Source organism: Hyperoodon ampullatus (genome assembly GCF_949752795.1).
Source record: "Hyperoodon ampullatus genome assembly, chromosome: 16".
Lineage (NCBI taxonomy): Eukaryota > Metazoa > Chordata > Mammalia > Artiodactyla > Ziphiidae > Hyperoodon > Hyperoodon ampullatus.
In genome coordinates, this window is record NC_136929.1 from 3,080,425 (window position 1) to 3,094,489 (window position 14,065).

The 14,065-nt window shown below is 55.3% G+C and overlaps 1 protein-coding gene across 1 annotated transcript in view; it reads right to left on the reverse strand.

Moving 5' to 3' along the window:
• The window catches only part of COL4A2 (collagen type IV alpha 2 chain), a gene marked incomplete at its 5' end in the record, with an annotated part of 177,361 nt that overhangs the window by 13,900 nt on the left and 149,396 nt on the right, over positions 1-14,065 (reverse strand). Inside the window, 10 exons of the mRNA XM_079722117.1 lie at positions 2,117-2,191; positions 2,381-2,444; positions 3,775-3,956; positions 4,183-4,305; positions 5,616-5,759; positions 6,469-6,639; positions 8,588-8,749; positions 10,547-10,768; positions 11,634-11,741; positions 13,443-13,499. Of these exons, the coding sequence (XP_079578243.1) occupies positions 2,117-2,191; positions 2,381-2,444; positions 3,775-3,956; positions 4,183-4,305; positions 5,616-5,759; positions 6,469-6,639; positions 8,588-8,749; positions 10,547-10,768; positions 11,634-11,741; positions 13,443-13,499 (1,308 nt within the window). The remainder of the gene's footprint in view (positions 1-2,116; positions 2,192-2,380; positions 2,445-3,774; positions 3,957-4,182; positions 4,306-5,615; positions 5,760-6,468; positions 6,640-8,587; positions 8,750-10,546; positions 10,769-11,633; positions 11,742-13,442; positions 13,500-14,065) is intronic.

Genomic DNA, 14,065 nt, shown 5'->3' on the forward strand with positions numbered 1-14,065 from the left:
GGGCTACCTGCGTGAACACCAGGACACCGTGGACAGGCCACTGTGCCACCTGGAGCCCAGCTCATACAAATCATCACTGCTTTCACCCTGTCCCTGCTCTGGAGGAAGCCAGCTGCCATGTCATGAGGACACTCAAGCTCATGGGGAGGAATTCAGGCCTCCCGCCAAGAGCCACCTTGGACGTGGGTGGTCCAGCCCAGTCTGGCCTTCAGATGAGGCAGCCCTCCTGACCTCATGACCAGAATCTCATGAGAACCACCCTGTTTCCGAATTCCTGGCCTCAGAAACTGTCAGATAACACCAGTGGTGGGTGCTCTAAGCTGCCACATTTTGGGCGCCTTGTTAAGCGGCCAGAGACCACTCACCTGAGCCCTTATCTGAGTGGTTTCTAACGGGTGCTGTGCCGGGGAATCTGGGGGTTAGTCAAAACATGAGATGTTTGAGCCTCTCAGGTCTGGGTCAGGCCCGGAATCTGCCTTTTAGACGAGCCCCTCAGGTACTTCTCTGCTCATTGCGTGGACTTAGAGAAGCGCTGCCTTCCCGTCAGTGACACTATTCTGTGCCACAGGTTTTGGTGTTTCTGGGACGCTGGAAGATTTTGGAAACTTCAGACCAACCCGATTCTACACAGTCACTTTCGCCAGTGTCTCCTGAAATCTCTGAGGCTCTTCTCAGAACAATTACTGTCGGCGTTCTCGTGGTCTTGAAGAAAACCACCTAAGAAGTTCTGCTTGTTTTCTATGGATTATTTTAGTGTTTTAAAATCTGCTCCAAACCCCTATTTACCTATTTCTTCCATAAATGGTCTCCACCACCTCCACCCGGACCCAGAGTCCAGTGCAGCCTGTCTCTCATCCTCCGAGGAGGGACCAGGCCAGAGCCCCCGGTCCCCGGGGCCCTCCCACTGGGAGGCCACCTGCCCAGGGCCCCTGGGCACCTCCCACCCACGCTGCAGGGGCAAGCGCCGGGGCCGAGCCCACTTCTTACACTGCACTTGTCTTAGGGCGAATGGAACACCCCTGAGGATGCTGACAACTGTCACCGCCCCCTTGGCCCTAGGATACAGTCCCCTGGAGATGGACACAGTGGGAGGCTCCACTTCCTGGACTTCAGTTTAACTAAAAGCTAAACGTTCAAGGGGTAACAACCGTATTTCCTGGGGTGGGGCAGTTTCTCTTCACACACATTTTCAATCGAACAAAGGAGGCCATGGTTAGTGACATATGTGGCAAAGATGGTCTCACATTTCTGCTTTTATAAACAACACTGCCAAAGGAATTATTTAGGATGGGAGATCCAGCCAGCCTAAGGTACCCTTGTCTGTGAATAAAGCCGTCGGGAGACCAAACTGTAGATCTACAGGGAGCCCAGAGGAGTTCATAGGTGAGGTTACCTATTCCTCAGTGACAGCCCTCCACTCCCAACTGGGCTGAATGCCCCTTTCCATGCTGGTGCTTTCTCTCAAGAAAGCTCAGCGCCCTCCTTGTTGGCCGAACACATGGACAGACTCTTTCCCTGAACCCGAGCCATCCCTAGGCAGACCTGTGGGGTCTCCCAAGATAAAATCGCAGGAAGGAGGCATCTATTCCAAGTCCCGTGGGAGATGACACAAGCAGGAATTTTGATCTTGAACTTCAGTGATGCTCAGAGAAGGGGCGTGAGCTGCCATGCCACGTGACACCCCCTGACGTACCCAGGGCTGGGGGGCTGCCCCTTGTTGCCTTACTCAGTAGAGAGGTCTGACTTCCACTCCCCTTTCTTCTAGACCTTTCACAGTTTGCAAGGGCTCTGGTCATTGTGTCACTTGTTTCGTGCTCTAGGACATGTCCCAACAGTACAGGCACATGTGGTACCTTTTAGAGGCTGCAGCTACTCCCATCCACTGAATGTTGATTCTCTCCATCTTCCCTCTCAGGGAGAGAAAGGTTTCCTGACATTGTCTTCAGGCTCAATTTAATTAAAAATTCCAGTCTTCCTTACACATTGGGCTTAAGGACCTCAGACCATCCCTACGTCGTGACCCATGGGCTCACTGAGTAAGTTGGCAAGCGTGAGTGACGACAGACCAGGGGGCAAAGGCTGCGGAAGGTGAAGGGATGGAGAACCACGCGGGTACCTGGGGCTCCAGCGGTGCCTCCTTCCCCCTTCAGGCCTGGACTTCCTGGAAGGTCTATAGTGCTTCCAATATCACCTGTTAGGTGCAAAAAAGATGGCTGAAGTCGGGTCTTCCTGTGGTTAGTTTAGCAACTTCTATGACACTACATTCCTAATAAGAATAATTTGCTTCAAAATAACAGCACCCACAGGCCTGATGTCCCCACACTGCCCGGGACGCTCTGGATGGGGGATGCCCTGTTTTCAGCGTCCCAGCAACACTCACCAAAGTCACCGATGGGGCCGATCTCGCCGTGAAAGCCTACTCTCCCCGGAGCTCCCTTGTCGCCCTGGAGCAAAGCCAAACATGAAACCATCTTACATGGCCGTTTGTGAAGTTTGTAATTTTTTAAAAAAAACTTTTTGTTTTATATTGGAGTATAGCCAATTCACAATGCTGTGACAGGGGCTTCCCTGGTGCCGCAGTGTTTAAGAACGCAGGGGACACGGGTTCGATCCCTGGTCCCGGAAGATCCCGCATGCCACAGAGCAACTAAGCCCGTGCGCCGCAACTAGTGAGCCTGCGCTCTAGAGCCCGTGAGCCACAACTACTGAGCCCGCATGCTACAACTACTGAGCCCGCGCGCCTAGAGCCCGTGCTCCGCAACAAGAGAAGCCACCACAATGAAAAGCCTGCGCACCGCAATGACGAGTAGCCCCTGCTCACCGCAACTAGAGAAAGCCCGCATGCAGCAACGAAGACCCAATGCAGCCAAAAATAAACAAACAAATAAATAAATTTATATAAAAAAAACCAATGCTGTGACAGATTCAGGTGCACAGCGAAGTGACTCAGCCATACACGTACATGTATCCTTTCTCCCCCAAACTCCCCTCCCATCCAGGCTGCCACATAACATTGAGCAGAGTTGCCTGTGCTATACAGTAGGTCCTTGCTGGTTATCCATTTTAAATATAGCAGTGTGGACATGTCAATCCCAAACTCCCTGACTATCCCTTCCCCCAACCCTTCCCCCCTACCCGGTAACCGTAAGTCTGTTCTCTAAGTCTGTGAGTCTGCTTCTGTTTTGTAAGTAAGTTCATCATTTCTTTTTAGATTCCGCATATAATGGATATCATACGATATTTCTCTTTCTCTGTCTGACTTGGTGAAGTTTGCAGTTTTGAAGGGTTAGCGTATCCAGCTGTTCTGCTAAAACCAACTCTCAAGGTTTGCGATGTCATCATTTTGTAAAAAAGTCCTAAAGTTTTTCAGTGTAGTATAGAAGCTGGTTTGCATACCTGTTCTTATTAAACTGCAAAGCAGTAATGATGGCAGTTTTTATTGAAATAAATAACATCAATGACACAGACCATGGTCATGACAGTGGTAGTCATAATCATGGCTGACTGTGCCCTACCCTCTGCCAGGCTTACCTGGGCAAACATGTTGGGTACCATCTCAAGAGCTCATTCAAGCCCCACAGCAGCCTGTGAGGTGGGGACTGTTACTGCCCATTAGAGAGATGAGGACGCTGAGGCACAGACTTGTTCAGTAACTTGCCCAGGGTCATTCCGCCCATAAGTGGCAGAACTGAGTCTCGTCCCCCAGGAGCCGTGGACCGCAGTGCTCGGCCAGCAGGCCACGGGGAGAGGAACTCACAGAAGATGCCCACTTACCCTACTGCCTGTGAAGCCCGGAAACCCTGAGATTCCGGGGGAGCCGGGCACGCCGGGGAATCCTGGTGACCCGGGCACGCCGGGGAATCCGGTATCTCCTTTGACTCCTTTGACGTAGCCTGGTTGCCCTGGCAGCCCAGGGACTCCCGACAGCCCGGGGATCCCTGGCATTCCGGGAATGCCTGCAGGGAGACCGAGTGTGAAGTTCTGGGGGGACCCTGCTCCACCCCCCTGGGCCCCCGAGAACCACCCGCCAGCCCCTGGCACGGACGTCAGGGTGTCAGGAGGGCTGCAGCACAGGAGGCTGGCCCAGGCGCTGGGGCGTCTCTGCTACTCTCGTACACTGCGAGGGGCTGGGGTAGGCAGGGGACCCCAGGCCACCGGCTCTGAGGTCAGGCGGGGCCTCACCTTTCAAGCCCAGGTATCCTTTCAGTCCCATGGGGCCTTCATCTCCTTTCTCTCCTTTGATGTCTTTCATTCCTGGCAGGATGATGGGAGGTGGTCCGGGGGGGCCGGGGTCCCCTCGGCTGCCTGGAAGGGAACAGAATGCAGTCATTCCCTTGACCTCCGGAGCAGGGGTTAGAGCCTGGGTGGGGAAAGCTTCTCGGCTGCTGCCGTACTTCCTTTCAAGCCCGCATCCCGAGGGGCTGAGCCATGGGTGGCACAGCTCCCCCGAGGCTGCGAGCTGGGAGCCCAGGTGATGGGAACAGCCATCTTCCTCCACGCTTCTCTCCTCGAGGGAGGGGGGCACAGGGACCACCACTGACTTCAGAACAGGTTCACCCCAGAGAACCCTGTGCCCCTCAGTGGTCACCGCCCCCCACCGTCTCCCCTTCCCCAGCAACAGAAACCACTAACCCACTTTCTGTCTCTGCAGACAGGTCTGTTCTGGACACTTCATACAAATGGAAGCAGACAGCATGCGGCATGATGTTTTCAAGTTTCATCCACGTCGTAGCATGTGTCAGAGCCCAATTCTTTTTCATCGCTGACTAATATTCTTTTATATGGCTATGCCCCATCTTGTTTATCCGTGATGGATATCTGGGTTTTTTCTATTTGGGGCTATAATGAATCATGCTGCTACGAAATTTGTGTATGAGTTTCTGTGTGGATGTCTGTTTTCAGTTCTCCCGGGTGCACACCCAGGAGTGGATCTGCTGGGTAATTCTGTGCTTATCTTTCTAAGAAACTGCCAACATCTTCCACCCTGGCTGCACCATTTGATATTCCCACCAGCAGGGTCTGAGGGTTCCCATGTCTTTACATCCCCATCAACCTTTGTTATTAGTAATTCAGTTGTTTTAGAGACCATGGTGATACTTTGAGAACAAGGGTGTCTGAACAAATGTCATGAAGATGTGGTTCGTTGGGAACACCCTTCCTGCATCTCCCACCTGGGGTCTTGGGTTGCCCCCCCAGGCCAGGGCTTGGAGCAGGCTCGCTTCCGGGGGTCACCGTCTCTCTGCACGGGGTGTAGCCGTCCACCTGGACGACCGTGTCCCTCTTTTGCCAAAGGCGCTCTGTCCTTCAGACCTCACCTTCCGCTTCTCCCCTGGCCTCACTTCCTCATGTGCACCACGGAATACTCATGGTGGGACGTGTCTCTTAGGATGTTTTTGGTTCTTAACGCTGCGTCGTTTCCGTTCTCAAGTCTCCTTCGGTCAGTGGCACTCCCTCCTTATACACGGCCAGTGCATTGAAGCAAGGAGGAGGCCCTCCAGTTCCTGGAGTTAGCTTCTCTTTTAATAGTGTCTAGTGTTTGGATTCCCGGAACATTGTTCTAGGCAGTGTCAGGCCGCCGTGAAAGTGAGTCTCAACCTGGCCGAGAAGTGACGTACCTTTCACACCGGGCTCGCCAGTCAGGCCCTTCAGCCCGGGGACTCCAAAAAATCCAGTCTCTCCTTTGTTTCCTGGAATCCCGGATCTCCCCTTGAGCCCGAGCATGCCTTGGAAGCCGTCCATCCCGGGAGAACCCTTAACTCCTTCAGAGGGAATGAGAAAGCGCTGGGTTAGGCGTGGCTCCCACTTGCGACTTGTGTGAGGACAGGCGAAGATTCTTAACGTCAGTAGGATTTGCGGGACAGCACTTGCTAAGGGACTGGTCTGCTGCCTGAGGGGCAGTCAGCCCGTCTGCCAGCGGGGACAAGGCGTAAGGCCAATGCAGGCGGACAGACAAGAGGAAACTGGAAGTCACGGGGGCCGTGGTCTTTCCACCAGGTTGGAAAGGGGCCCTGGGACTTGGTGTGATGTTGACACTGCACCCAGCGTGGAAACCTGGCAAAGGGCCCTGGAGAAGGCAGCACGGTGTCTCCAGCTGCAGTCAAGGGCCAGAGAGCCCCACTTGCGGGTGGACTAGCCTCACCTGCGAGCAGGGAAACCTACGCTGGGGACCAAGCATTTCCCTTTGCTTTGGTTTCCGTTCACCACCCAGCCTCCGGATCTGAATCCCGACTCCCGGGGGCCTGTCCACAGATCCCCCCTGGCAGAGAGTAAGTCCGCTCCTCAGACAGTCCCTCTCTCGTGGTAAGTTAATAAACTGGCATTTGGGGGCACAGCGGTCACAGCCAGCCTGGGCAGCATCGCCCGGTCCCCAGGGCCCGACGCAGCCTGGGGCTGCAAGGCTGGGCCCTCCCGCAGAGCTGTCCCACCCGCGCCCCACAGGCTAGGTCCCCGGTCGTGTTCTGCAGTCACCTTTGGGGCCCGGGGCACCAGGCATCCCGGCCATTCCTTTGAATCCAGGGCCTCCGGGATGACCTCTCTCACCCTGCCAGCCAGGGTCACCTCTATCCCCGGACACACCCTTCATGCCCACGGGGCCAGGGATGCCTGTGTCACCTGGCTCCCCTCTGTCTCCAGGCAGACCTGTCAGGACGGGGAAGGAAGATAAAACAAGGTGAACAAACCACACAGAGAAAACACCTCTACGATACTTCTGAGACATCGATACCAATAACTTTTGGTAAGAGAAACGTCTTGGAAGGACAATGGGCAAGTGTAACCACAGAGGTGAGTCTGAAGGTGTGACTAGAGCGTGTAGCACACCGCAGGCTGGCCTTTCTAAAGAGGTCCTTCCCCGACAGCCGGCGGCCAGCCCGTGGGACACGAGTCACATGAGACTTTCTCCGCTCGGGCGCAAAGCCACAGAGCTGGAACGGCTGGGGTTACTTGTGGCTGGCGGCCCTCCTGACATCGCTGGCGTTAGGTGCTAGGGGAGGTCCTGCGACACCTGCCATCCTCATCTCGTTAGGGTGTCAGCAGCTGCCGGCCTGCCCTTACCCAGCCTCCCCGACAAAGCTCAGCCCCTCTGTTAAAACCCCCCAACGGCTCCCTCGCCCAGGGGCTCTTGCTCCTTAGCTGGCATCCAACGCCTTCTGAACGCCGGCCCCATGTCCCCCTCTAGGCTCCCACCCCCTCCTCAGATGATGCGCTCTCCCCCGGCCTGTCTCCTGGGGCTGTACCCCTCCTAGGAAGGGCCCGTCTTCCACGCCGGCCCCTCCTATCCCCTCCTCCCAAGGCTGTTCTAGCCCACCAGCTCCCCTGCGGTCTGAAACGCGGGGCCCCGTGGTCTGGTCACCCTGCTGCTCGCCCCGGCCAAACACAAGCTTTCCCGTGGGTAATTCCATCCCCTCCTAAACCGTGGGCTCCATCAGGTAGGGCTTTGGCGTGGATCTTGAACACACTGTGCTGCGTTCCACGCCTGAGAACAGGCAAGGCCTTGCGAACACTGGTACAGATGTGGCCCGAACCCGCTGCCCGGGGTTCCCGTTACTATGAAATCAGCGGGCGGCACAGTGTCGCTCCCCCTGACTGGAGCCCCCAGATTTTGGATGCAGTCGAGGCCACTTCTGGGGGACGCATCTGGCTTATGTCTGACCTATGTGGGGCACGGCACTGCCTTGTGTGGACGGCTACGGTCCTGGACAAAGCTGTCACCTGATTATGGCAAACGACAGACTAGGGTCACCCTGGACATTGCCTCATGGACGTCTGGCCCCTCCCAGCCGCTCTGTGATGTGCTCGGTCCCCCTGCAAGGGCTCCAGTGAGCAAACATCTACAGTTTCGTGTCTGTGCGTTTCTGCTCCCGCCCACCTCGCCCCATGGTTTTCCTGAAAGAGGCTTTTTCCTTTCTTCTCCAAATTTTTCACATTCAGGAAACAAATCATGTTGCCTCTTCAAAGCAGAGCAGATTTTGAACTTTTGCAGTGGGAATTTTTTTCCCTAATGAAATCTTACCTGGAACCCTAATATACACAACAGGTACAAAGAAGGACAGACTTCTCAGGCTGTTTGAATTCTCCTTGTTTGATGAAATACATGTCCTGAACCTGTTCGGGGCTGAACTGTGTCCCTGCAGAATGCAAATGTTGACATCCTAACCCCAGTACCTTGGAATGTGACTGTATTTAAAGCTGGGCCTTTAAAGAGGTGATTGAAGTTAGTTAAATGAGGTCATGAGAGTGGGTCCCAGCCCAGTGTGACAGTTGTCCTTATAAAAAGAGGAATTAGGATGCAGACACGTGCAGAGGGGTGACCCTGTGAGGACACAGGGAGAAGACGGCCGTCTGCACGCCAAGGAGAGAGGCCTCAGGAGAAACCAGCCCTATGGACACCTTGATCTTGGACTTCCAGCCTCCAGACTGAGAGAATAAATTCCCGTCTTTTAAGCCATGCCATGTGCGGTGCTTTCCGAACCCCTGCAGCTCTTGAGAGGGGGGTTCCTTGGAGCACAGCTGAGAATTCCCCAAGGGGGCAGTGCTGGTTCCGCTGTCAGTGAGGCCCTGACTCCTTGATGGGAGGGTGGATCCTTACCTCCAAAACCTGGGGAGCCCGGCGGCCCCAAGGGCCCTTCCCGGCCAGGAGCTCCAGGGAAGCCATGCTGTCCTGGTGGCCCGGGCAGTCCCGGATGGCCCGAAGGTCCTGGGAAGCCCTGCTGACCCTTCGGGCCCGGCATTCCGGGCATCCCCTGGCTTCCTGCAGGAATGGAGACAAGAGCCGTGAGGTCAACCCCATGCAGTGCATTGCAAACAACACGTGTCTCCTCAGACTTGTTCTATAAAAACAGGTTTTCCAGGCGGTAGGAAGTCTGGAGAATACAAAGAAGTATAAATGACAAGATCGAAGTAACTCATGCTCTCACCCCGAGACAGTTACTAACATCTTGTTATATTTCCTTCCGGCCTCTTTTCTGTTCCCGTAACTATACCTAGAAGCAGATATTTGCAGAAATGACACCTCGTTTTAAGTGCAGCTTTAATCTAGGGTTTTTCACTTGACATTATATTTTGAGCATTTTGCCACATGTTAAAATACTCTTGGGACTTCCCTGGTGGCGCAGTGGTTAAGAATCCGCCTGCCAATGTAGGGGACACGGGTTCGAGCCCTGGTCCGGGAAGATCCCACATGCCGTGGAGCAACTCAGGCCGTGCGCCACAACTACTGAGCCTGCGAGCCACAACTACTGAAGCCCACGTGCCTAGAGCCCATGCTCCGCAACAAGAGAAGCCACCTCAATGAGAAGCCCGCGCACTGCAACGAAGAGTGGCCCCCGCTCGCCACAACTAGAGAAAGCCCACGCGCAGCAACGAAGACCCAACGCAGACAAAAATAAAAATAAATGAATAAATAAAATTTATAAAAAAATAAAATGCCCTTTACAAGCACGTTAAATGGCTATGTAAGTCACATCCAGGTCTGCCCACTGCTCCTGACAGGGGCGGCCGAATAGACATGGATACAGTTTCCCAAAACCGATGCTTTGGAAGTCAGAGCTTTTGCCAAACACAATGTTCTCCCAAAGGGCAGGTCATCAAGGTGACGCTGAACACGACAAAGCTGCACAGGCTCGAAAGTTACTCTGCTGCCGTCTGGTGGTGTTATGCTCAGGCTTTCTGAAGTCTGAGGGAAAGAGCTACATTTAAAAAATCGACCACAAGCATCCTGTAAAAGAGCTCGGGCAGTTTTTACAGTCGGACCGCAGAAGAGACTGGTGGGCACATGCCCCTGAAGGTGGGGCGTCCAGCTGCCCGTCGAGAACCGGGCTCATCCCTCAGTGTCTCACGTGAAGGACGCCTACTGGTTTGATGGCTGGTGTTGGGGAGTGTCACCTCTTGCACCACACAGGGAGCCCCTGTCTGCCTGGGCTTGGGCGCTGGACTGATGACAGCACAGTCAATACATAACAGCTGATGCTTCTCTGACGGGGACCCCAGATGGCCTGGTGGTCACCCCACCCATTCCAGCAACACAATCACGTTAAAGCCAGGCATTCTGGGTTCTCAGGGCCCGTTCTGCATAAACTGGGTACGCGAAGCCTTGGCTGCCTTGTTCACTCACCAGACAAGAGGCATCTTCCCGCTTTGCTAAACATGCATCGATGATGCTGTGAACGTTACACTTTTAAAAACCCATCAGTTTTACACCCACAGATTGAGCTGCGTTCCAGATCATCTCTGTCTCCGTCCCGACCCCTCACCGGGCATGGCCGGCTCCTGTCTTCTCCGCAGAACCGTACACATTCTGCCGAAAGCAGCAGGGAGGACCCCAAGCTGAGCCCCACCCAACTTGGGAAGAGAGCATGTCGGCTAATCTGTACCCGTAGAAGAGCTAAGGTGGCCATCCTGTACACAGCGTGACGACCACTGTTCTGGAGCATTCTAAAGAAACGTTGGAACTGAGGGGGAGAAGCAGCAGCAGGACTCACAGCGTCCTGCATGCAGTCCTGGGCTTCTCACCCAACCCCCTGGGAGCCCTCCTGCCCCTGTGACTTACCCCGGAATCCAGGAGGGCCTCTCTCTCCGGGGGGGCCCTTCAGCCCAGAGCGTCCAGGCAGTCCGCTGTCTCCCCGGGGCCCGGGCTGGGCCCCCAAGACTTCTCCAGGGAGGCCCCTGTCTCCCGGAGGCCCGACTGGCCCCGGCAGGCCAGAGGGACCCGGGAGCCCATCCAGGCCAGGGCGGCCCACTGCACCTTTGACTCCTCGGGGCCCCACGAACCCTGAAAGGAAACACGGGGCGTCCCTGTAACGAGAGGTCTGCATCATGACATCTAAGCGAGGCACCGGAAAGAGAACACGTGGCCGGGATCCTGCAGGAGGATGTTTGGCTTGTGCGGCCTCTGAACCGTCTACGGTTTTGTTGAGATGATACGATTCCCCGGTGCCTGGGCCTCCGCACACCAAGTGACATAGCCATGCTCCTGCATGCCGTCTGAGCCGTGACCACAGAGGGACGCCTGTGTTTGGGGCCACTGAGTCGTGGGCTGGGGCACTGGGGCACAAGCACACCCACGCAGGTACCCCCAACTTCTGATCACAGTTCATAACCAGAAACATGTTCATTTCCCTCCATGTACAGCTCAAACGTTTAAGCTCTTTTAGCCACTAAATGGCTTCCAGGATGCTTTGCTGTGGCAGCTATTGAGGAAATGCTTCGAACTGCTGACTCGGACAAGCTGCGAGCTGCGGAGTGGGCAGGCGACGCCGTGAGCAAGCAAACACAGGTGTTCTCTGCGTGGTATCTGGTGAGTGATCCGCGGATCGGGAATTGGTGCTGAGAGCTCAGAAGAGGATAACCTATGTGCCCTTAGAAGGTTTCATACCCACTAGAGGGAAATCTCTCTGTGCACCTATCTCTTTTCTCCTGCAAGATCTGTAAGTTTCTTCTGCAAAATTCCAGCCCAACTTCAGTGAGGAAAACGGCGACATTTTTTAATGTCCCAAGGACAAGAGCAAAAGTCGTCACCAAGCATTTGTCGAAACAGTTTCTAAATGTTAAAAGATGATCGAGGTGGGGCAGCCCGACGGTACACACAGTCCTTCCCTGAATCTACGTGGCCGAGCGGGAGTCCCACCCTGACTCACCTGGGGGTCCTGGGTATCCCTCTGGACCTGGATCTCCCGGGAGACCCTTGAGCCCTGGTGCTCCATCAGTTCCCGATAATCCCGGAAGCCCTCTGAGGCCTTTGGCACCTAAACAACCCAAAGAAACCACGACACACGTCAGAGCCGCACGAGCCAACCCCAGCAGGAGACGAACAGGAGAGGGTCAAGGCCGGCCCCCGACTTAACACGGTCTCTTAGGAAACGGAGGAGTGATGAGGCTGGGGGATGTCAGCCCTGAAACAGCACCTCTGACAGCTGGCAACCGAGTGTCAGTCTACGTGGGCGACTGTCAGTCTGCGCCAGAAGTGACGAACCTCGGCTCCCATCACGACCTCGTGATCTCAATAACCTGATGATCTCACTAACTTCATGTTGCCAAAACACGTCTAAAATCCTCTCCCCCACACGCGATGCACGTACACTCTGGGCCCCGCTCCCCCAGTACCTGCTGAAAACTGTCCCACTGCAGTCTGAGCCCCTCCCCCTAAGAGTCGCCACCACTTTGGGGACAGCAGCATTCGTGCCTGTGCTGGGATCCACGATGGACAGACCTCTCCAGGGCTCGGGCAGGGAGGGTCACGAAGGGCCCCGTGGATAATGCGCTCGGCTCTCGGAAGACCATACAGGGCCGTTAACTCTGCTTCTTGGTGCAAATGACACTTCTGCATTTTGCTTCACTGTCCCCAGATCCTGTCACCCCTGTGCACCTGGACGACGCTCTCAAGATCCAGGGTGCCTACGATCAGCCAATGCACTTTTCCAGTTTGGGGGGCTGCCTTGCACTGCGGTACTTTACAGTTTACACAGGACCTCAGCTCCAGGGTTACGTGTGCAGTATTCAGGGCACCATTTGCAAACTAGGAAGCGTCTAGAACACCTGCACTGTTCTTCTCAAACAGGTGAGGACACTAAGTTCCAGAAGGAACAGGGGAGATGCCCACAGCTGACGAGTGGTGGACCTAGACTCGCAGACGGGCTTCTGGCCTCCACACCGGATTGTCTGAGTGACCCTCCGTGGGTGGTGAAGGCATCTGCTCCGCCCTGTCCCAGTCAGAGGAGGAGCGAATCGGAAGGCAGACCTCCTGGGCTGAACTCTGCCCAGGGGTGCAGTCTGAGAGCTCGCCATCCTAGGCTGACGGACACGGCGTCTGGGCGTCAGCAGCTGTGTTCACTCAGCCCATCTGTCATCTCTGAAAGGCCGCCCCATGGAGGGGGAGCCTGGACGGCCCCAGACCGGGCTCTGTGACCCAGAGCCCTTCCTGAGTCCACATGACTCTTCAGCTGGGTGATGGTCTGTGGCAGCAGACAAAGCCCAGCTCCTAGATCCTACAGACAAATTCCTAGCCCTGTTGATCTGCTTTCCTCTCAGTCAAAACCCGAAAGAAACACTCCTCTCCTGCATGATCCTCTTCTACACCCTGGGACACACGGGGATGCAAGGAACGCACAGAGCTAGGCCTCCTCTCTGGTCTTGGGGCGCTGCCATCTCTGCCAGGCTCGGGTGCCCACCGGGTCTGTGTCGCAGCTGAGGCTGACTTCCACGTGGCAGGAAGCCTCTCTCTTACCCTAGGGTTCACTAGGTGTCAATCACCGCTCACTTTCCTACACTGATGCGCGGAAGTCGGCTTCCTATAGAAGCTGCCAGCGCGTGCTACGGTACCAAGAATTCTGTGATGTCCAGGCGGGGGCGGGGAGGGAAACGCGGGGTCGGGGGCAGAGGAAGATAGCCAGAGAGGGGAAAGGAAGACACGGACGCACGGAGGAAGGCTGGAAGCGCTCTCTCATTACCTGGGGGGCCGGGGGGGCCCGGATGGCCTGGCGATCCCTTAGGCCCTCCAACACAACCTGGGAAGAGAGGACAGGGAGCTGTAGCCATGGTCCACACCCATCGTCACAGCTTTGGACGTGGCTAAGGTCGAGAGCACCGGCCGTGAAAACCAGCTGCCTTTTTACCATCAGAGTAATTTAATGATTCCATTAATTTTGATGCTGATGTAACTGTAATTTCATTTTGTAATGAAATCAGAATATTAATATAGAATGCACATGAAGTAAGTCCAGTCGGATGAACACAGGTGCCGTGCTGGCAGTGAGGGCTCCACCCTCTTGGAGGGCAATACCTCACACAGCCGAGTTCATCCGGGTGTCCTTAACCCCCCACCCCCGACCCCAAGGCAATTCCCACCTGGGATGGAGGAAGCTTTCAATTTCAAAAGGAATGCTGTGACTTCTCCTTTGCGACTTCCATTACTTTCAGAATTAGCAGAGGCAACTCGTTTTGCTGAGTCGTGCAAAACGAAACCCGGTGGCAGCCACCTCTGGCTGGTGACACCGCGCAGGGGTATTTTGTCGGACAGGGCGCCCTTGCAGGCACAGCAGTCCTTTGAGATGCCCTTGGTCTGTCTGCCTGT